Here is a 21,638-nt window from a genome sequence, read left to right on the forward strand (position 1 = left end):
CAGGACAGGAGGGTCTCGGGCCAGCAGCAGCAGGCTTCGCCTGGGCTCATGGCAAAGTCTGGACCTGGGGGCGGAGGCAGCAGGGGTGCAGCCGATCCTGGCAGGCTGTGTGACCTCAGACTGTCTCATTGCCCTCTCTGAGTGGAAGGATCCGAGGGGGCAGCATTTCATGTCTCCCTTGGACGACAACGCTGCACCAGGGCTCAGAGGGGCTTGGCTAACACAGTGGGGTCCTGGTCAGCTCTGGGACTCCGTGCCCCCCAATCCCTCCCCTGCTACTCCCCAGAAGGCTGACTTCCCAGCAGGGCCAGGGGCTCACAGCAGCAGCGTCACAGCAATTCTATGGTGCAGGAATCACGTGCCGTTAATTGCACCCCTCTGCAAGGTCCCCTGGGGTCTCCCAGGGCGGGAGGAGGGGGGATCCAGGAGGCTGGGCCCGGGATGACCCCAGGCGACCCTCCTCACTCCACACACCCCCCTCCCGCCTCTCTCCAGGCCCTCAGGGACTCAAAACGGGGACACACGCTAGCTCCTCCTGCCTGTGCGGTTCCCGACATGTGCCCAGGCGCCCCGCCACGTGCGCCCCAGCCCCAGCCCCGTGCCTGGCCTGTGGCTCGGGGACCTGGCGGCCATGTGTGCGCGGCCCTGTTGCAGAAGCATACATGCAAGCCCCACACACAGGCCTTGCCTGCCGGGGACTCATGGATTTCCTGAGAATTGCAGCCCGGGATTTTTTTTTTAGGGGGAGTGGGAGGAGAGGATGACCCACAGGTGTGTGCCAGAGGCCAAGGCAAACAGGAGGTGAGCTCATGGGCCCCCAGACGCCCAGGCAGGGAGGGTGCCCGCCCGCCCAGCTTTGCTGGAAATGGCTGGGCCCGGCCAGCCGCTTTTCTTACTCCTCGCCCCGCCCACCGTGGCTCCCTAGTGCCCTCGGGCAGACCTGGCCAGCTCCGTGGCTGGGACTGCCCCCCTTGCCCCAGCCTCCCCCCACACCCCCCACTTCTACCTGAGCCCCTTGGGGACTCGATCCCTGGACAGAGCCCTGGCCCTCCGGGGTTGGCTGTCCCCTCGTTCGCCCAAAGTCCACCTGATCCCTGCCCCCCTGCCTGGCACGGGGACCCCACAGACCCCCCACAGGGCCCCACCAGCACTCTGATTTTTTTTCTTCCTTTGCTTCATGGCCCCTCCCCCCTTGCCACCGCCTCCAGGAAGCCCTCGGAGGAACACCCTCCTATTATAAGTCCCGGGTAGGTAGTGACCCTCGGCCAGCTGTGCCTCAGTTTCCCTGTCTAGTGACAGGACCTGGGCTGGGAGGGATCTTCTGTGATTGGCAGCTGACTGGGCAGTGGCCGGGCATGACAGGACAGGTCAGCCCTGCACACGGACACCTGGGGTCTCTCTGTCTCCCCTGATGGAGGGGATGCTGAGTCTACCCCCCCAGACTGCCACACCCATTTTCTGATTAGGGAACCTGGTAGGGGGACCACAGCGGGGTCTCCTTGCACCTGAATAGGTACTCTGGAGGTCCCCCACCCCATCCCGGGATTTCTCAGTCCAAGCGGGGAGGTGGGAATGTGGCGTTTTGTGGGGGGCGCGCTCCGCTTGCCCCCTGATCCCCTGCCCCTCAGTCCCCCCACCGCCTCCTGGTTCAGCCCCTCTGGGTGGGACCTTGCACGCCGAACCCAGCGCCGTCTGTTTACTTGTGGCTGGACGCTGGGCAGGGCCCCGGTGGGGTGGGCCGGCCCGGTTCTCCCCGCACTCCCGCCCCATCCCCGCCCGCCGGCCCCGCCAACCGGGATAAATAGCGCCGGGGCCTCGTGGGCGGCAGAGGAGGGGAACCAACTCCGTCCAGCCCGCCCCCCGCCTCTGCCATGGCCCCCAGCTCCGCCGCCTGCCTTCTCCTGCTCACCCTGGCCGCCCTGCGAGCGTCCGGCCAGGGCCAGATGCCGCTGGGTAAGACCCGGGTGGCCGAGCGCACAGGAGGCCAGCGGCGGGACCCAGCTCCAGCAAGCCCGATGGGCGTTGAGGGCGCGCTGCCCTGGAGGCAGCCACGAGGGGAAGGGACGTGGGTGGCTGTGGTTGAGGGGAGAGGGGGCGCCCCCAGCCCTGCCGCCCCATCAGGGTCCCCTGTGGCCGTAGGCGGAGATCTGGCTCCGCAAATGCTGCGCGAGTTGCAAGAGACGAACGCGGCGCTGCAAGAAGTGCGGGAGCTCCTGCGGCTGCAGGTGCGGGGCTGAAGCGAGCCAGGCAGGGGCTGCAGGGAGGGGGAGAAACCTGGGGGCTCCCCAGAACCTGCCACCGCTCTACCCTAACGCCCCCCACCCCCCTACCCGCACATGCACACACCAGGTCAAAGAAATCACGTTCCTGAAGAACACGGTGATGGAGTGTGACGCGTGCGGTGAGCGTGCGCCCTGGGGTCCCGAGGGTGGCAGGACACGGCAGGTGTGGGCGGGAGGGTCGGGGGACGGAACGGGCTCCGGGGGGAGCGGAGAGGCGGAGAGGCCGTGGAGAGATGATGCGGGAAAGGTGGCCCCGCGCGCCCCTGGCAGGCGGCGTGTCCAGTCCAGCCCGGGCGCAGAGCGCGCGCACCCACTGTGGCACCTCCCCGCCGTGTGTGTGTGACCCCGCTCCGACCCCCGGGGTCGCCCCCACAGGGATGCAGCCCGTCCACACCCCCGGTCTCGTCGTGCGCCCCCTGCCTCAGTGCGCGCCCGGCTTCTGCTTCCCCGGCGTGGAGTGCACCGAGACGCCCGGAGGCGCGCGCTGCGGGCCCTGCCCCGCGGGCTTCACCGGCAACGGCTCGCACTGCACCGACGTCAACGAGGTGAGCCGGCCGCTCCCCCACCCCACCTCCACCCGGAACCCCGACCTCCCCGGCCCTACCTCCTCCACCGTCCCCACGACTCCGTCCAACCCCGCGGGTGCTCGCCCGCCAGCACACGCCGGGGCGCACGGCCCTGGAACAGCCCCGACCCCGCTGGGGACGCCCGCCCCTAGGACCCTGCCTCTTGCTGGCGCCGTCGACCCCGACGAGTCCCTGGCGCCGCCAGCGGCAGTGGCCACCCCCGCTCAGGACCCTGGGGCGGCTGGGGGGCGCCCGCCCCAAAGACCCTCCCACCGCCGGGCACGGCCGCCTCGCCGGCCACTGCCCCCTTCCTCCGGGGACGCCCGCGCCCTAAATCGCCTCCCTCACCCTTGAGGGGGCCGGCCCCTTCTCTCTCGACCTGCACCCCATGGTGGCCCGGAAGCTTCCTGACCCGCCACGGCGGCCCCTTCCCCCGCAGTGTAACGCCCACCCCTGCTTCCCCCGCGTGCGCTGCATCAACACCAGCCCCGGCTTCCGCTGCGAGGCCTGCCCGTCCGGCTACAGCGGCCCCCGCCACGAAGGCGTGGGGCTGGCCTTCGCCAAGACCAACAAGCAGGTGAGGGCCGCCACCCCGAATGCCCAGAAAGGATGGACTGGGGGGGCCGGGACGCGGGAGGGCGCAGGTGCAGCTGTGCTGGGACTGGCTGCCCTGCTCACCAGCGCTGACCAGTGTTGGCCTCGCCCGCCCTAGGTGTGCACCGACATTAACGAATGTGAGACAGGGGAACACAACTGTGTCCCCAACTCCCTGTGCATCAACACCCGGGTAAGGCCTGGGGGCCGGGGGTCGGGGGCCGGGGGCGGGGGCCGGGGGCCGGGAGTGCGGCCAGGTGAGCCCCGGCGCTGACCACCGCATGGCCGGCACCCAGGGCTCCTTCCAGTGCGGGGCGTGCCTGCCCGGCTTCGTGGGCGACCAGGCGTCCGGCTGCCGACCCCGCGCCCAGCGCTTCTGCCCCGACGGGTCGCCCAGTCCGTGCCACGAGAAGGCCGACTGCGTGCGGGAGCGCGACGGCTCCCACTCGTGCGTGGTGAGCGGGGCGGGGACGCCGAGGTCTGAGAAGCGGGTCGGGTCAGGGGTCAAGGGTCGGGGTCAGGGAAGGCCACACTGCCTGGCCGGGTCGGGGGTCGGGGTCGGCCGCGGGGAGGGTCCCCCCACTCACCCTGCGTCCCCCCGAAGTGCGCCGTCGGCTGGGCGGGCAACGGGCTCCTGTGCGGCCGCGACACCGACCTGGACGGCTTCCCCGACGAGAAACTTCGCTGCCCGGAGCGCCAGTGCCGCAAGGTGGGCGGGACTTGGGGGGAGGGGAGGGGAGGAGAGGGGAGGGGCGTCCTGGTGACCACGCCCCTCGTGTCCACCTGCAGGATAACTGCGTGACCGTGCCCAACTCAGGCCAGGAGGACGTGGACCGGGATGGCATCGGGGACGCCTGCGACCCAGATGCAGACGGCGACGGGGTCCTGAACGAGGGGGTGAGGGGCCTGGGCGGGAGGGCCAGCAGGGTGATGACCCTTCAATGGGGTCCCCAACGAGGGGGTGAGGGGCCTGGGCGGGAGTGTTGACCCCATGACGGACAGCTCCTGGAGTGGCCTTCGCCCACCCCTCCACCCACCCAGGACAACTGCCCGCTGGTGCGGAACGTGGACCAGCGTAACACCGACAGTGACAAGTGGGGCGACGCGTGTGACAACTGCAAGTCCCAGAAGAATGATGACCAAAAGGACACGGACCGGGACGGTCGGGGGGACGCCTGTGATGACGACATGGACGGCGACCGTGCGTGCGGGCCGTGGAGGGGCAGGGGTGCGGCCGGCCAGGGGGACGGGCACGCAGGGCTGGCCACCATGCATGCTTCCCATTTTAAAAGGAGATGGAGACCTTCCTGCACGCGCTGCTTCAGTCCCGTCCCCCGACGGGGTGGGACATCTGCCCGTGTCCCACGTGGACGGCCGGGACCCCAGCCCTGGAGCTCACAGGCTGACCTGCTGACACCCCCACCTTGCAGGAATCCGCAACACGGCCGACAACTGCCCCAAGGTGCCCAACTCGGACCAGAAGGACAGCGACGGGGATGGCGTAGGGGACGCTTGTGACAATTGCCCACAGAAGAGCAACTCGGACCAGGTGAGGCAACCCGCCGGCTGAGACCCCACCTCACCCCTGCCCAGCTCCTGGCATGAATGGGGTGCTCTTGGGGGCCCCCAGAGGTGGTGAACCCCCTTGCCCTCTGTCCCCACCCCCAGAGGGACATAGATCATGACTTCGTGGGCGACGCCTGTGACAGTGACCAAGACCAGTAAGGAGGCTGCCGGGTGGGCGCGGGGAGACGTCTGGGCGGCCACCTCCCCCCGTGGGACCCCATTTCATTGGCCGCCCCCTCTGTCCACCACTACAGGGATGGGGACGGCCACCAGGATTCACGGGACAACTGCCCCGCGGTGCCCAACAGCGCGCAGCAGGACTCGGACCGCGACGGCCAGGGCGACGCCTGTGACGAGGACGATGACAATGACGGGGTCCCCGACAGCCGGGACAACTGCAGGCTGGTGGCCAACCCGGGCCAGGAGGACTCGGACAGTAAGAGGGCATGGCCACTGCAGGCGGGGCTGGCGGCTGGCCTGGGCGTGGCAGCAGCTTGAGTGGCAGGGCCCTGGACTGGCAGGGATGGGACCCTGGTGGGAGTGGTCATAGCTGGGCGCTGTCTGCAGTGGACGCGGCCTGGCTTGGCCCACCCAGCCTGGCTGGGGTGGTCATCTCTCCCCTGCTCTCAGGGGACGGCGTGGGCGATGCGTGCCAGGATGACTTCGACGCCGACAAGGTGGTGGACAAGATCGACGTGTGCCCTGAGAACGCCGAGGTCACGCTCACCGACTTCCGAGCCTTCCAGACGGTCGTCCTGGACCCCGAGGGCGACGCCCAGATAGACCCCAACTGGGTGGTGCTCAACCAGGTGCGAGTGGGCCCCGGGCCGAGCAGGACAAGGTCAGCCCAGGAACCCCGCGGCAGGACCTCACCCTGCTAAAGCCCCTCTCCGTGCGACCCCACAGGGCATGGAGATTGTGCAGACCATGAACAGTGACCCTGGACTGGCTGTGGGTGAGACCCGTGGGCGTGGCCTGATGGGTGTGGCCAGATAGGGCGTGTCCTGCCAGGGTGTGGCCAGAGAGGGCGTGGCATGCTGGGGTGGCTGGACAGGGTGTGGCCAGACAAGGTGTGGCCAGACAGGGGTGTGGCCTGATGGGGGATGTGGCTGGACTGTGGTGTGGCCTGACGTGAGGCCATCGTTGGGAAGAGGCTCCACCTGTCATGGGCAGGGCTGAGTCAGGAGTAGGACTGGGCTCATTGGGGGTGGATGTGTCTCAGGGATCTGGTCCACTGGGCGAGCGGGCAGGGGGCTCAGGGCCGTTGGCGGGGTGTGGCCATAGCTGGGTGGGTTCCCACCTCTGTCCCCCCAACTGCCCAGGTTACACGGCCTTCAACGGCGTGGACTTTGAGGGCACGTTTCACGTGAACACAGTCACGGATGACGACTACGCCGGCTTCATCTTCGGCTACCAGGACAGTTCGAGCTTCTACGTGGTCATGTGGAAGCAGATGGAGCAGACGTACTGGCAGGCCAACCCTTTCCGGGCCGTGGCCCAGCCGGGCATCCAGCTCAAGGTTCAGGGACACCCCAGCCGGGGGCAGCGTTCCTGGGGCGAGGGGGGCAGAGTCGGGCAGGCCAACCCCTTCTGGGCCGTGGCCCAGCCAGGCATGGAAGTGGAGATGACATGGATACAAAACAAATGGTTTGGACTAGGAGGGTGTGTCCACTGGTCCACTCCCCAGATGGCCACCGTGGCTGAACCAGGAGCCCTGTGACTCCATGTGGGTCTCCCCCTTGAGGGGTAACCGGGCCCCAAGGGTTCGCGCCATCACCCGCAGGATCCCCAGCCAGGAAGCAGCAGCAGGAATGCAGCAGCCGCCCCAGAGGGAACACTGGCGTTGCAAGCCATGGTCTAACCTGCTGCGCCCCAGCCTACATGGTCCTCCCACATTCTGTGCTCAGCCCCACTTCCTGGAAACTCTTGGAAGTGCCCCTCTGGAGTACCCTGGGCGGGAGGGGGACCTGCTGGGTCTCTGATGCCCCTTCCGGCCCCCTTCCCTGGGTGACTGCAGGCGGTGAAGTCCTCCACGGGCCCCGGGGAGCAGCTCCGAAACGCGCTGTGGCACACCGGGGACACGGCGTCGCAGGTGCGGCTGCTGTGGAAAGACCCCCGCAACGTGGGCTGGAAGGACAAGACCTCCTACCGCTGGTTCCTGCAACACCGGCCCCAAGTTGGCTACATCAGGTGGGGGGCCCTGCTGTGCTGTGTCCCGCCAGCACCCCTGGGTGCGGGGTCACAGGAGAGGGAGAGACCCTGCAGGGCCAGGAGCTGCACCGGGGTCTCCATCCTCCATCCTGGGCACAGCAGCAGAGGGAGAGACCCTGCAGGGCCAGGGGCCAGGAACCGCACGAGGGTCTCCCGTCCTCCATCCTGGGCACAGCAGCAGCGAGCTGGGTGGCACACCCCGACATGGGGGCTCTGGACAGGCGCCCGCCGTCCCCCGCTGACCGCCTCCCGCCTCCCGCCCGCAGGGTGCGCTTCTACGAGGGCCCCGAGCTGGTGGCCGACAGCAACGTGGTGCTGGACACGACCATGCGCGGAGGCCGGCTGGGCGTCTTCTGCTTCTCCCAGGAAAACATCATCTGGGCCAACCTGCGTTACCGCTGCAACGGTGAGCGCGGGGCGGGGCCTCGGTGGGCGGGGCCACCGCGGTGGGCGGGGCCAGAGCCGTGTGGACAGGTGGTGCTTACGTAGGGGCGTGGTCACCGGGTGGGCAGGCCCAAGGATGTAGGCGTGGCTCTGATCTTACAGATAGGCAATGCTCATGCAGGGGCGTGGCCACTGGGATGGGTGGGCGTGGCCTCACCGGCCCCACCCATCCCGCCTCCCCCTCCCCCATCTCTCCCACAGACACCATTCCCGAAGACTACGAGGTCCAGGCTCAGCGGCTGCGGCTGGCCTAGGTGGGGGGCGGGACCCTGCACGTCCTGACCTGGGCTGGTGTGGGGCGGGAGAGAAAGGGGGGGCTCGGAGTGGACAAAATAAAGTGTGTGCGTGGTTGGGGAAGGCTGGCTGTGGGCTGTGCTGTAGGGAGAGGGTGGGAAGCGGCCAGGAGACCCCCGGGCCAGGCCAGGCCAGCTGCTGGGGCTGCCCTGTCCAGCGGTGCCCCCACCCCCATCGGTTGTATGGAGTGGGGGAAGCGTGGCCTGACCCCACCCCCTTCATTTGAGGCCTGCTGGGGGGCACAGAGGGAGAGGCAGAGACGAAAACCTCGGATTTTTATTTGTATGTTTCATTACAAAGAGTGCAAAGTACAAAGACAAAAGCGTCCCCGCCCGAGGGCGGCCCGGAGCCCCCCGCTCCCCTGCCCCCTCCCCACAATGTCCGCAGCAGACCTAGCATGCTGGGGGAGGTGGGGGCGGCGGGCAGAGCCGGCCTGGGACAGCAGGGACGGGCTGGCAGATTTGCATATATCAGTGGGGCAATCCAGCCCCGTGGTGGGGGCAGTCTCCTGGGGAGGGTGGGGTGGGGGGCCCGGGCTGCTGAAGCCCCCTACCCCTGCTGTGGACAAGAAGGTCAGAAGTGCTGGACCCAGTGGGCTCAGTGGGCTCCCCGGACGCCTGGCAGCCCCGGCACATGCTTGTGCCCCCTGCCCCCCTTGGCTCCTGGGGAGGGGATGAGCAGAGACCCCAAGGCAGGGGCGCCAGAAGCCTCGGGCCACCCCAAGTCTGGCCGCTGCCCTGCCTCCCCCCAACGCCAGGGGGAGCCCTGAAGGCTGGGGTGGGGGGAGTAGGCGCCCCTCCCCTGCCACGTCCCGAGGAGCACCCCCCCCCCCCGCATGCAGTCCTTGCGTGGCGACTGGCAGGGATGGAGTGGGCAGGTAGCCATAGCAGGGGCTGAGCCAGGCATGTTACGGCCCCCTCGCTCCTCACTCTGCAGGGACCCCAGAGGTTGTGCGCTTAGAAGACAGAGGACAAGACGGGGCCTGTGGGGGTGGGGTGGGGGAGTCAAGTGCCGGCACGTGCCCTCCAGGAAATGGGACCCCTCCATCTGCCCACCCCAGGCTCAGCAGCAGCTCCCATCAAAAACCAATGAAAGGGGTTTCTGCTCTGGGGAAGGGGGTGCTGCAGAGGGACCCCTAATACTGCCAGTCCCCCTAACTTAGTCTATCCCTGGAAAGGGTAGCTCGGGGTGGGAGCTGGCCCGCGTGGGCACTTGGGGACGGAACAATTCAAGCTGCGTCCTGCCTGCCGCTGGCATGGAGACCTCGGGGGCGCAGGGAAGTGACACGGGGCCTGCGCCTGCTCTGCTCCCACCTGCCCGGCACACACAGCCCCCCACTCTGACCCCCAAGATCCCTGAAAGGGAGGAAGGATGAGACCCCATGAGATGGGGCAGGGGTTGGGGGCGAGTGGGTGGGCGTCCACCTCATGGCTGGCCTGCTATCCACAGCCAGGAAGCGGGCCGTCCTCGCTAGGGGGTAAACTGAGGCAGGGCAGGCAGGCGGGGCCTGGGGACAGGTGGGGGCAGTGGAGCGGGGCTTTGCGGCAGCTGGGAGCCCACGGGCAGAGCCGGGGTGGGGTGGGGAAGGTCACAGCATCCCCGTGCCCTTCAGCTAGAAATGTCTTGGCAAATTCAAGAATATTCAGCAGATGTTTAAAAACAACAACAATCACAACAAAAACAAAACCAAAATTGGACAAAATAAGGACAGACGGATAAAACAAACACATCGGAAGCCTGTGTGGGAACAGCCCGGAGGCCTGCCCGGGGCCGGGAGCGGCGGGACCCCTTCCAGCTGGGGAGGGAACACCTGGCCTCACAGGGTCCTCCCTCCCCCTGCCGCCGTCGCCTTCTCCGAGGGCCCCTGGTGCACACAGGCACCTGTCACACCCTCCCCCCAGGGACGGGCAGGAAGCAGGGGCAGGGTTCCCCAGCCCACGTGTGGGCAGGTGGCATCTGAAGACTTCTACACAAGCCTAATGGTAGCCAGACTCTTCTATGTACACAGGCTTCTCTTTAAATAACAACAATAATAATAATTAATAAAAAAACAAGTTTGTCCCTTCTCATGCTAACGGGCCCTGCACTGATGGTCACGGCCCCGCTGACCGAGGCTGGTGAGTGAACGGCTCGGCTGGACAGGCCACGGGGGAGAGGGCAATTTGGGAGGGATGAAACCAGGGCCACCTGCACCCCGTGACCCCTTCATTTTGGGGGACAGCTTGGGAGGGGGTGGAGGGGAGCTGGGTGCCCGCAGCCACGAGGGGGTCTACCTGTCCACACTTCCAGTTGAGGGGAACGTGGGGTTTCTGGATTAGAAAAAACCAAACATGCTCCGGGCAAGCGCTGGCATGAGAGGGCTCAGCGGGCACGCACACGCGCGTGCATGGGAACCCCAGGTGGGAGAAACAGAACCCAAGGCAACAGGAGGAGGAGCTGGGCTGGGGGGAACGAAGGGCCGTCACCTCCCTCCCCGGCCACCGGCCAGGCTCCTGCACCCTCAGTCACGTGTCTACGGACCGGGATCGTGGGAGGAAAAGGCCAAAAACCCACCGTTCCTTCCCTGGCCCCTGGCCGGGTGCAGGCGCAGTGCGTGTGCCGCCCGGGATGCGTGCACCTGCGGTCCCGGCGCCTGGGGGTGGTGGGGAGGCGGGGCACAGAGATGTGTGTGTATAGATATATATATATATAAGACAGCCATCAAAATAGTGTTTGCCACGGCGCCCGCCCGGCCCGCTCCCTGGCTCTCCCGGCGACCACGCGTGGGGGACACGGCCGGCGGCAGACGAAGAAGGCAGTGTGAGCTGAGCAGAAACAGTCGAAGACGCACCTCGGCCCGCGAGCGCCCCCCGCCCGGAGCCCACGCCCTCGGTGCCATCACGCGTGGGTCCCCCTGCGTTGGTGCGCAGACGCACGCCCGCACGGATGGCTCGGCACGACCCGTGGGTAGGGACGGGGGGCAGGCGGGGGGCCGGGGAGGCGCGCTTGGTGGCACTGTAAGCTTGGCCGTTGGCGAGGGGTGGGGACGGAGCGCAGCCGTCCTGGGGTGGGGAAGCCCACTGACCGGCGGTGGTGGCACTGGCGACAGCGGTGCCCGCTCACAGGCGGTCCATCCGGAAGGTGTCCTCTGTGGCCGGGTCGGCCAGGACCATGTCCGGGTCATTGAGCATGTGCAGTCCGTCCAGGGTCAGGGGGTCGATCTTGAGTTCTTCCAAGGGGAACTGGTTGTCGGAGTCGAAGCTCACGTCGCCCACTCCGGCCAGGGAGCTGGTCAGTTCTTTAGAGAGGCTGGGGGGGGACTCTCCCGTCACTGGGGGGGGACAAAGGCCGAGCTGATGGTGGGGCATGAACCCCTCCCGGCTGCTGACCCTGGACAAGCCCAGAGTCTGCACAGCACCCCCTGGTGGCGGGGCCGAACAGCCTGGCTCTTAGGACCTGGCTCCCTTCTGGGTGGGGAGAGGAACCGAGCCGGGGTCAACCGCACCCAGTGCAGGCTCCAGGTTTCCTGGGTGCTGGGCACTAGGTCCAGAACGGCTGGGTGCTCTCGTGCTAGCAGCCGGCTGGGCACCCTGGCTCGGGTGTGGCTACGGCTGGCCGGCAGCATCGACTGGGCCGTGGCGGCGATGGAGGTGGCCGGGGAGGTGCCCGTGTCAGGGCCCCCCGGCAGGTGCGACCCCCGCAGGCCCTGGCCTCACCTGTGAGGATGATGTTGGGGATGCCGCTGTGGCTGGAGTAGCCGAGCTGCTGGGGGTCCGGCAGGCTCCCGTGGCTGCCCGTGAGGCCCATCATGGCGGCCTGTGAGTAGTTGAGCGTGGAGCCCGGGCTGTAGAGGCCGCTTCTGGTCTCCAGCATGTTGAACTGCTCCAGCTGCAGGGGGACACAGGGCGGCCCACGCCTTGGAACTCTCCCCAGGCCCCCACGGCCCAGCCCCCCGCTGGCGCTCGCTGCTGCCATGTCCACGGCCAAGGAGATGTGCGGTCCACACGGGTGGGGGGTGGGAAGACAGGGAGAGGAGGAGGGGTGTCCCTGGGGTGCGTGTGGCTCCGACAGGTGTCTGCCAGGGGACTGGGGGGCGGGCGCGGAGTAAGGGGCACCTGCTCACCTGGTGGGACAGTGCGTTAGCCTGCCTGGCCGCCAGCTGCTGCTCGTAGAAGGCATCCCCAAACACGCTGCCCAACGTGGAGGAGTGCTGCGGACGGGAAACAGGGCTGCTGGGCTCCCGCGGCTCCTAGCGCGGTCTTCCCCCCAAAAAACCCTGGGATAACAATTCCTGCCCATGGCCTGCTCCTGTGTGTGTATATGGGGGATGGGGGGACCCCGCGCGCTGGCTTGGAGGCTGGTCCGTGTTCTCAACCTCACAGAGCGGGGCTGACCACGGACCGCCAGATGGCGCCGCTGAGCTGAGAGCGGAGCGGTGTCCCCTGGCATCCCGGCACCGCGTGTTCGCGGCCACCCACGACATCCCGCACCAGCACCCCGCACCAGCCCTGCACCCACGCCGGGTGGCGTGCCTGGCTCCCGGCTTTAGCTCGGTCCACTTTCTGACACCCTGGCTGTTGGACGGAGTGAATCAGCAGACAGAACATCTCTGCCTCTCCCTTTTGTCTCTAACTCTGCCTTTCCAATAAACACAATTGTCAACGCTCTGCTTTGGCCCTAAAATCCAATAACTTTCAGCTCCTTCCCTGGCGGAGAGGAGGAGGCGGGCGAGGCTGGCCGCAGGGCGGGGCTCCTTGTCCCTGTGGCCTTGGGCCAGGGCCCAGCACACACCTGCTTGGCTCAGAAGGAAGGAGGGCTCTGTCCCTGGGCCAGGGCCCTGCTCGGATGGACACGAGGCCAGAGTGGGTATCAAGCAGGGACCTGCCTTGCACGGGGGCTCCCTGGCTGGAACTCAGCGTGGCCACGTGACAAAACCAGGGCTTGCAGCCGTGGTTGGAGAACAGGGAGCAAGCAAGGGCTGCCCGAGGTGCTCCGACCTGCCTCCCGGCCACCGCTGTCCACCGCTGTCCACTGGCCCACGGAGCCGGGGTTGCAGGTGTCCCGGCTTGGGCCACTTGGGTGGGCGGGGGAAGATGGGATAGGCCAAGGGGCTGGCTTCGCGGCTGGGTGGCTCCAGGGTGTCCTGACGGAGGTGCCCCTCCCCTGCCTACGCTGGTGCAGCCTGGGGCCCAGCTCCAGCACCATGGGGAGGCTGTGGGGGACGGCCAGGGGACGGGGGAAGGTAGGGGGCCCTCACTTACTTGTGGGGAGCTCCCAGGGGAGAAGCCTTGATTGGAAACAGGCGAGGTGGGGGACTGATTGGCCGGGGAGCCGGCACTCGTGCGGTACTGCTGCAGAGCCGGCGCCTGCGGGACAGACAGACGGGTCGGACCCCGAACCCTGCAGCGCCTGTCCCCCCAGGTCTACGGCAAGCGGAGCCCGTCTCAGCTCTAGCTCCTGGCTCCTGCGCTCCCGGGGGCGGCCAGCAGGTGGTGGCTCCAGCACGTGGGTGTCCACTGTTCAAGTTCCTGGCTCTCGGCCTCAAGTCCTTGTTGCATTTGGTGGTGGTGGTGGTGCGTGTGTGTGTGGCGGGGGGGGGACAATTAGAGGCAGCGAGTGTCCTTGTTCACGTTCATTCTAATCCATCATCAAGTGGGGGCAGCCTGGGTTGGCGTGATGGCTCAATTGGCTAATCACCCACCTGCAAGAACCAGCATCCCACAGGAGCACCAGTTCTAATCCCGGCTGCTCCACTTCCCACCCAGCTCCCTGCCTGTGGCCTGGGAAAGCAGTGGAGGACGGCCCAAAGCCTTAGGACCCTGCACCCGCGTGGGAGACCTAGAAGAGGCTCCTGGCTCCTGGCTTCAAATCGGTTCAGCTCCGACCGTTGCGGCCACTTGGGGAGTGAACCAGTGGACAGAGGATCTTCCTCTCTGTAAACCTGCCTTTCTAACATGTTTTTTAAAAAACAAAAACAGGAGGGCAGGCTCTCTGGATTCAGGTGATTTCGGATGCAGCCAGCGCCACACACGCCTGCCCGCAGCCACAGCCCCGAGCCCGTCGGCTGGGAGGGTGGTGGTTCTGGCCGTGTGTTCTGGATACGTGCCTGGCTCCCGGGGTCCTGCTCACTCCTAGCAGGGGCACCCTGAGGAGAACGTGTCATGGCCTGCTCTCCGGGCCCGGCGCCCTCCCTGCGCTGCGTGCCTGCCGACTGGCCACCCGGGCTGTCGGGCCTGCCCGTTAGGAGGGTCACAGAGCCCTTTCTCAGCTGGCTCAGACACTCCGGGGTGGCTGAGATCCCTCTTCTCTGCACCTGGGTGCTGGGTACTCCCTTTCGAGGGGACCCCTGGGGTGGTCACCTGCCCTGGACAAGGCTGACCAGACCCACTGAGGTGAACCCCGGCTTGGGTGCAGCCCATGCCTGTTTCCCCATCTCTCCACGGGGAATGTTGTGGCCTGAGGACTCCCACTCTCCTGACCCTGTACCTGCAGACCCCGGGCTGCCCCTGCCCTGTGGGGTCCGCACCCCGTGACTGCAGACTCGGATTCCCGCTGCCCTCGTGCAGGCAGACCCCAGGCTCCCGCCCCCACCACCCCAGCCCTGCCCCAGCTTGGGCTTACCGAGGCGATATCACTCCCCATGGACGGCTGGCCGGGGTTCTCTGGGGGGGACTGGGGAAGAGAGGACGGCACAGTGACCGCGAGCGGGGGAAGCTGCGGCCCCCTGGTTAGGCTGGCGCTGGGCACCAGGGGGCCGCCCGGGGGGAGGCCGACGGGCACCTGTGGGGGTGGTGCGGACGGCTGCTGCGGCTGGGACGCGGGCGGTGGCGGTGGCGGTGGCTGGGACGCGGGTGGTGGTGGCTGGGAGCCACCCTGGGTGAAGAAGGCGTACGGTAGCTGCTGCTCCAGGGCCAGGGCATCCATGGCCACGGCCTGGGGGGTGGAGAGGGAGGAGGGGCGTCAGAGGGTGGGTGAAGCCCCTCAAGGTCTGACCCTGCAGGGGAGAGGACCAGAGAGGGGACAGGGGCGTCTGGACAGCCAAGCCGGCTGGCTGTACCCTGAGACCCCCGATCTGATGAGCAGATGGGGGTGTGGGCGGCAGGTGGGAAACAGCCTGCAGGTATACACCTCGGGAGGGAGGCAGAGGCAGGGTGGGCTGTGCATGGTGTCCAGGTTGGCAATGCCATGTTGCTATGGTAACGGCAAATGGCAAGAACACTTTTCCATCAGCAAGAATAACAATAACGGACTTCCAATGACATGGGAAGGCAGCAGCATGGCGGCACAGTGGGTTAAGATGCTGCCTGCGATGCAGGCATCCCACATGGGCACCAGTTCGAGTCCCGGCTGCTCTACTTCCCATCTAGCTCCCTGCTTGTGGCCTGGGAAAGCAGTGGAGGACGGCCCAAGTGGTTGGGTCTCTGCAACCACGTGGGAGACCCTGGCTGCAGCCCTTTGGGGAGTGAGCCAGCAGTGTAACAGTCTCACGCACTCTCCCTGCCTTGCAAATAAAGCAATGGTTCTTCAAGTACTGCACTAGCAAGCGTGAAGTGCCCTGAGGTGAACAAGAGAGGGGTGCCTGTGGCGCGAGGCGCAGACATAAGCGAGTCGGTGGGGATGGGAGCCAGAGGGGGTCAGATCTGCCTCCCCGTGCTCCCAAGGGCGTGTGGGTGAAAGGATTGTGGGGGGCCCTGAAAGGACCAAAGGGGCTCCCCCACACCCTGCGCCCTTCCCCACCCACACACCTGAGAGAGTGGTGACATCTGCTGGGGCTGTGGCCGCCTGGTGTCGGAGCTCAGGGACAGCGAGCTGACGCCTGGCCTGTGCTGCGGGGAGGAGCCGGGGGTGCCCAGGCCTGCAGGGAGCGGGGAACGGGAGGCGGTGTGAGTGTCCCCCCAGTCCTGCTCCAGGAGTGGGGTGTGTCCTGTGCACCCGGCCGATCAACACTCCCCCCATCGCTGCAGCGTACAGGTGCCTGGTGCTCCTGGACAGGGCATGTGACCGGGCCAGTCCAGTGAGAGCCTGCCCGGAGAGCTGGGCGGGAAGGACTGTCTGCAGCGGGGGCAGCCAGGAACACAGGCCCGGGGCCGATGGCCACGCCAGCCCACCCACTCCCTCTCCCCTGCTTGCAGCCCCCACACTGGCCTGAGCCCAGTTCTGGCTTCTTCTACCTTCTTGCAGTGCCTGCTTCGGCTGCAGCCCTACTGGGTGCACCAGGGAGCAACATGGGCTCTGTGTGGTGCCCCCAGGGCGGCAGCCCGCCTTCCTCTCCTCCCCCACAGTTTCCCCTGGCGGGATCACGGCGCGGCCCTGGGAGGTCACGGGCAGGTTCCGGGCTGCAGTCAAGGCCGGGAGAAGCCGTCTGACTCACTCGGGGAGATCCGGCCCCTCCCGCCAGGGGCCCCGGGGCAACCTGGTTCTGGCAGATGGCTTGGCAAATACATGGGACCCACAGGGACACACCCAGAGCGCGCGTGCACAGGGCAACGACCGGCGGCCAGTGTGCCCAGGATGGCCGCTGCAGGGGCGAGCTGGGTCATGCCTGTAGCTCCCCTCAGATGCCCTGGTGGCGCCATTTGGGGTGTGTGTGGGGGGGGTGCTGGTCCGGTGCAGTTTCTAGGGCACAAGCACCAGCGTGACCCCTGCAACAGTGACACTGAGAGAAACCCAGGCGGTCAGGTGAGGAGTGTTGGAGGTCTTGAGGCAAAATGCTGGGCTCTGGCCTGCCCCCAAGGGCAGGAGGTCACCCTGCTGCCGCTGGGCCCTCTAATCCTTCCAGAAGGTTCTACCCAGGTCTCCTGCTCTCGAGGCAGTAATTGAGAGAACCACAGGCCACAGGAGACGTGCCCCTGGGCTGGTGTTGGGTGCTTCCAAACAAGAGGCTTTTGACTCCTCCTCGGGGTGCGCCGAGGTCACCCCATGGGAGGTGCCTCGCCGGAGAATTCCTTTCAGCCGACTGGCTCACCTGCGGGCACAGGAGTGGGGCCAGCAGGGAGGGGGCCTGGGGCAGGCGAGCGCCCAGGACAGATGGATGGACGGACGGGCCGGGATCCTGTGCCAGGAGCCTGTGCCAGGAGAGGAAGAGGCCCACCCTGCGTGCTGCCAGGGCCACGCTCTGGGGAGCATGGGGGAAGTGCAGAGGGCTGGGCAGACGTCCACCACCCTCCCTAGGCTGGGGGCTGGTGGCTCCACCCCGACTGAAGCGGGGCCTGATGAGTGCCAGTGCGTGCCATGGGGGCCACGCTCCGACTCCCCAGCATCACGTGCCAGCAGCCGCCTGGCCAGCGCGGGAGCGCGTCTGTGCGAGTTGTGCGTTTCCCTGTTTGTTTAGACTGGGCGCCAGTGGGAGGTGTGTGGCTCCCTCCGTGGGCTGGCGCTGGGGGGCTGCCAAGGAGTCCCCAGGCAGAGGGGCTGGTGGTTTGCTGACTGCAGGGAGGTTGGGGGGGGGACGGAGTCGTCCCTGGCGGAGGGCCCCACCCATCTGAGGCTCCCCTCAGTCTGTGGCTTTCGGGTCCTCTGCCTGGCTGTGGAGACCCGGTGGCTCTAGGCCAGGGGTCCTGCTCCTTCACTGCTGTTCTGGCCTTGTCTGTAAACCGGCGAACACCCATACGACCCTCTGCAGCCTGGCCATGCTGGCACCAAAGCCAAGGGCGTCTCCGGGCACCTTGCGTTCCTTCTGCCCCCAGGCCAGCAACCTCTGGGTCTTCCAAGGGCCACCAGCCCTGCTCCCGGCCCGCTCCCCGCAGAGGCTGACCAGAGGGGCTTGGCAACACAGAAGGCGGTGCCCGGCTGAAGGCCTGGGGACTTGGCCGAGGGAGGGATGGAGGGCGGAGCTGGGGTTCAGGCAGACAGCCAATCAGGGAAAGCAGTCAGGCCTGGCCCCTGAGGGAGGGAGGAAGTGGGGGTGCCCCTGCCTCTCACGTCCCCTGCCCCCCCCAAGCCACAGCCCAGGCTGTGCTCAGTGCAGGTCAGCCCTGCAGGCTGGGGTGTGGGGCTGGGAAAGGATGCTCCTGGCACGGTTCCCACGCATGCGTGTGCACCTGCCACCTCACCCTGGCCGGCGCCACCGATGCCCAGGTGCGTCAGGTTGGCTGCTAGGTTGCCAGTGCTGCCGGAGCTGTTGAGCGCGGGGAAGGTGGGCTCCTCGGGGTCCAGGGGGGTCGGCAGCGGGGAAGGGAAGTGGATGTTGGTGAGGTCGGGCAGGGAGCCCCCCGTGTTGTGCGTGGCGGGGATCAGCGTGGTGGTGTTCTCCTGGTCGGTGGATGGGAAGATGCTGGGAGTGGGGAGGACAGATGGGGTGGGTAAGCAACGGGGCTGCCGGGCGGCTAGGCGTCCCCGCCCGGGGTGGGTAACACACAACCCCTGGGGTTGCTGTGGGGAGCCCTGGGTGTTCGGGGAGACTTACCTGATACCGGGGACGTCACAAGACTTGGGCCTGGACCCCGTCTGCAACAGAGCATGTCAGAGGCTGAGCTGGGGCCTCCGCCTGGCAGTGACCCGGGGGCGTTGCGCACCTCCGCCTCCCCCGGGGAATGCCAGCCCACCAGGTTCCCACTAGGCCAGAGCCACCTTCCTGCCCAGGGGTGCAGGCCCGCCTCCTTCATGGACATGGCCACGCTGGGGTCGTGGCTTGGAGCAGTGACTGCACGGACTCTCTCGCTGACATGCATGGAGTGCCCACACAGCGCTGGTGGCCAGCCAGGGGCGGTGCCTTCCCCCGACATGCTTGGGGTCTCCCCTTTCTTGAGCCACACCCAGCTGAGCTCGGGGGACGCAGTGTGACCCCCCCCGGCTGCTGGACGCTCTCGTGGGATGGGTATGTCAGAATCCTGTTCCTGTGGCATATCCCCGCTTGCGTCAGGCCACCTGGATATGGAAGTCAGAAGGAGGCACCTTTCCTGCCGAGCTGGGACCCCAAGGGGACGTGCGAGTGGACGACGGAGCCAGAAGCCAAGCTTAAGCCGACGCGGAACATTTCACAATCGACGGCCATCAAGGACTTCCCCAAGGTCAGGGGAGGTGTGTGTGACCAAGGACCGATGTTAGGACCTCAACATTTTCCCAAGAAAATGAACTCATGGGCCTAGCGCACTAGCCTAGTGGCTAGAGTCCTCACCTTGCATGTGCCAGAATCCCATAGGGACGCCTGTTCTAATCCCAGCGGCTCCACTTCCCATCCAGCTCCCTGCCTGTGGCCTGGGAGAGCAGTGGAGGACGGCCCAGAGCCTGGGGACCCTGCACCCGCGTGGGATGGGAAGTGGAACAGCCAGGGCACAGACTGGCACCCACAGGGGGTGGCGGCCCCTCAGCTCCTCTTTCTCTTCCATTGTCCGCAGACTTTTGGATCCCTCTCCTGTGGTGGGGTGGAGGCCACAGCCACGTGCGGTGGCGCTGTAGTGACTGCGTGAGGCAGGCAAGGCGGGGACGCCAACTGTCCGTTACCACGGGTGCCTCTCATGCCTTCCCTTGCCACGCAGTAACTCCACCAGGGCCCCCAAACACAAGCCCCTAAGGACCCTCTCCTGCAAACACTGGGTGGGCAGGACGGAGCGGGAGGGGCGCTTCTGATCCATTCTGGAAGCTCTCCCAGCTCCCAGCGGTGCCTGGCGACCACGGGCTGCGTGGTGGAGGCACGAGATGGTGGCGGGGTGAGGGGAGGTGTTGGCGCTGCCCGTTGAGCCAGTTCACCTGTCTTTCCCGGGAAGAGGAGCAGCCGGAAGGACCAGAGGCGCTTTCCGACAGCCCGGGCAGGGGTCCTTACCTTCCTGGTGTCCCACCCTTGCTTGGAGAGGTTTTTGTCCGATTCTGAGGTGTTCTCCTCCATGCCTGGGACTGTTAACAGCAGGACTGGGGGTGCGGGGAGAGGGGCAGGGAGGAGGAAGGGGTGAGGATGCAGAGAGCCCGACGTGGTCGCAGGGGTGACGGTGGGGGAGGGGTGGGGAACGCTGTCCTGACCCCACCCCCAGAATCAGGACCCTGGTCCTAACAGTGACTTTCAGGGGTTGTACTGAAGTTTCAAAACAGGCACCACCCCCCATGAAAAAGCCACTGTTTTCAAACAAGTCAGGGACTTTGTGACTTGAGCCCTGAGCCAGGCCCATCCAGTGGGCTGCTGAGAAGAGCTGGGAGTCTGGAGATGGGGTACCAGGCCTCCCACAGGGCTGCTCTGCACCCGCTCCCCGCCCTGGCACAGGGCATGGGGTTGGGGGCGAGCAGGGGCCGCTGCTCAGCATTGGCCCAGGCAGCACAGCAGAGCAGGCGTGCGGGCCCGTCTCCCACCTGCTGGGGCCGGCAGAGCATGTGTTCTCACTTGAAGGTGAGCAACCCCCAAAGTACTTTCAGATTCTTCCATGAAACCAGGCTGGGGGTGGAGGGGGGGGAGAGGCGGTGTGGCCAGGCCAACCCCCGACCCTGCCCTCCCCAGGGCCGCTCGGAGGGGTGTGGGCACAGGTGGCGCAGCCCCTTCCTCCACCTCCCTCCCAGACCGGCTGGACTCTGAGCTGCCAGTGGTCCGGGATCCAGGCTCTGTTCCACAGCTGCAGAGGTCCGGGGACACTGCCTGCCTGCTGTCTGCCCAGGCGGGGAGCTCTGAGCCCCTGCCCGGCCTCGTCTGCCCTGGGCTGGGGGTGGGGGGCAGTTAGAGGCTTCATGACCATGACCGAGCTACCCCCTTCCGTGTCTCCTAGAGGGCGGGGGCTTGACCATGTTATTGACTAGAGCCAGGGACAGCTCCGTCCTGGCCACAGCGGGCGAGCAGGGCCTGGTGGCGGGGGGTGAGGGGAGGGCTCCTGGACCCACCTCCCCCCCCATCCCGCCCAGGACCCTGTTACTCACCTCTCTTCTGGTGTGCATCCTGGGAGCCCCCTGTGAAAGAGTCGGGCTGGGTGGGCGTTATGGTGCTCTGGTGCAGGGCGGAATCTGAATTGGTCCTGTGTTGGTGCGGGAGGGAGACAGAGACCCAGGACATGCCCGCTGGGACTTGCCGGCAATGCTGGGTGGGCAGTGCTGCCCAGCTACGGGACCCAGGACACGCCCGCCGGGACCTGCTGGCAGCGCTGGGTGGGCAGTGCTGCCCAGCTACGGGACCCAGGACACGCCCGCCGGGACCTGCTGGCAGCGCTGGGTGGGCAGTGCTGCCCAGCTACGGGACCCAGGACACGCCCGCCGGGACCTGCTGGCAGCGCTGGGTGGGCAGTGCTGCCCAGCTACGGGACCCAGGACACGCCCGCCGGGACCTGCTGGCAGCACTGGGTGGGCAGTGCTGCCCAGCTACGGACCTAGCCAGCCCCTCCACCAAGCCCCTACCCACCCGTGTCAGGAGCAGGGCACAGGGCTCGGATGCCCCATCAGAGGGCCTGGGTGCCAGTTCCCGCTCTGCCCATACCCGCCTCTGCATGGGCCACACTGCTGCTGTCTCCCTCAATCACCCCTAAAGCTACGGGGGCCCGACCCTGGGAGCCCCAGCCCCTCACGGGGCTCCAGTGTGGACATGGCCTGTACCACCCCGCTCCCTGCTGGAGGGCACGCCCACAGGCAGGTAGGGAGTCTGCAGAGGGGGAGAAATCTTGGGGGGCCTCCAGGACAGGAAACCAACAACCCAAAGCCAGCTGCGCCAGCCGGGCTGTCAGCCAGGCACATGCGGGGGCTCCGCCTTCTGCCCCGGGGACTACAGCATCGGTAATCGACAAACGGGGGTAGGACA

The 21,638-nt window shown here is 67.0% G+C and overlaps 2 protein-coding genes across 4 annotated transcripts in view; one reads left to right on the forward strand and one right to left on the reverse strand.

The window, feature by feature from the left end:
* The first annotated feature begins 1,853 nt into the window (after positions 1-1,853).
* Positions 1,854-8,020, forward strand: COMP (cartilage oligomeric matrix protein). Its single transcript, XM_004595774.2, has 19 exons — positions 1,854-1,953; positions 2,140-2,225; positions 2,350-2,401; positions 2,658-2,827; positions 3,288-3,425; positions 3,561-3,635; positions 3,739-3,897; positions 4,047-4,151; positions 4,232-4,339; positions 4,484-4,643; positions 4,873-4,991; positions 5,111-5,163; positions 5,263-5,444; positions 5,639-5,817; positions 5,915-5,963; positions 6,331-6,527; positions 7,026-7,198; positions 7,486-7,625; positions 7,865-8,020. The coding sequence occupies exons 1-19, from the start codon at positions 1,872-1,874 to the stop codon at positions 7,915-7,917; spliced, it is 2,280 nt and encodes a 759-aa protein (XP_004595831.2). The 5' UTR covers positions 1,854-1,871; the 3' UTR covers positions 7,918-8,020.
* A 2,874-nt stretch (positions 8,021-10,894) lies between these two features.
* Positions 10,895-21,638, reverse strand: part of CRTC1 (CREB regulated transcription coactivator 1) — a 37,606-nt gene continuing 26,862 nt past the window's right edge. For 2 of the 3 annotated variants that reach the window (XM_004595538.2, XM_004595537.2), the window contains 10 exons: positions 20,771-20,865; positions 19,698-19,783; positions 18,342-18,382; positions 17,989-18,209; positions 15,682-15,791; positions 14,558-14,869; positions 13,198-13,302; positions 12,060-12,146; positions 11,653-11,824; positions 10,895-11,267 (listed from right to left, as the gene is read on the reverse strand). In XM_004595538.2, the coding sequence (XP_004595595.2) occupies positions 11,056-11,267; positions 11,653-11,824; positions 12,060-12,146; positions 13,198-13,302; positions 14,558-14,869; positions 15,682-15,791; positions 17,989-18,209; positions 18,342-18,382; positions 19,698-19,783; positions 20,771-20,865 (1,441 nt within the window). In that variant the 3' untranslated portion in view covers positions 10,895-11,055. The remainder of the gene's footprint in view (positions 11,268-11,652; positions 11,825-12,059; positions 12,147-13,197; positions 13,303-14,557; positions 14,870-15,681; positions 15,792-17,988; positions 18,210-18,341; positions 18,383-19,697; positions 19,784-20,770; positions 20,866-21,638) is intronic. The other variant, XM_058658066.1, reaches the window with a different exon arrangement.

The sequence above is a fragment of the Ochotona princeps genome, chromosome 33 (assembly GCF_030435755.1).
Source record: "Ochotona princeps isolate mOchPri1 chromosome 33, mOchPri1.hap1, whole genome shotgun sequence".
NCBI lineage: Eukaryota > Metazoa > Chordata > Mammalia > Lagomorpha > Ochotonidae > Ochotona > Ochotona princeps.

What these genes read in the sequence shown, in the direction of transcription:
- COMP (XM_004595774.2), top strand. Translation starts at nt 1,872, where the DNA reads ATGGCCCCCAGCTCCGCCGCCTGCCTTCTCCTGCTCACCCTGGCCGCC. An exon ending in TGACGACATGGACGGCGACC is followed by an intron (nt 4,644 to 4,872) that starts GTGCGTGCGGGC and finishes CCCACCTTGCAG; the next exon opens with GAATCCGCAACACGGCCGAC. An exon ending in ACTGGGTGGTGCTCAACCAG is followed by an intron (nt 5,818 to 5,914) that starts GTGCGAGTGGGC and finishes GCGACCCCACAG; the next exon opens with GGCATGGAGATTGTGCAGAC.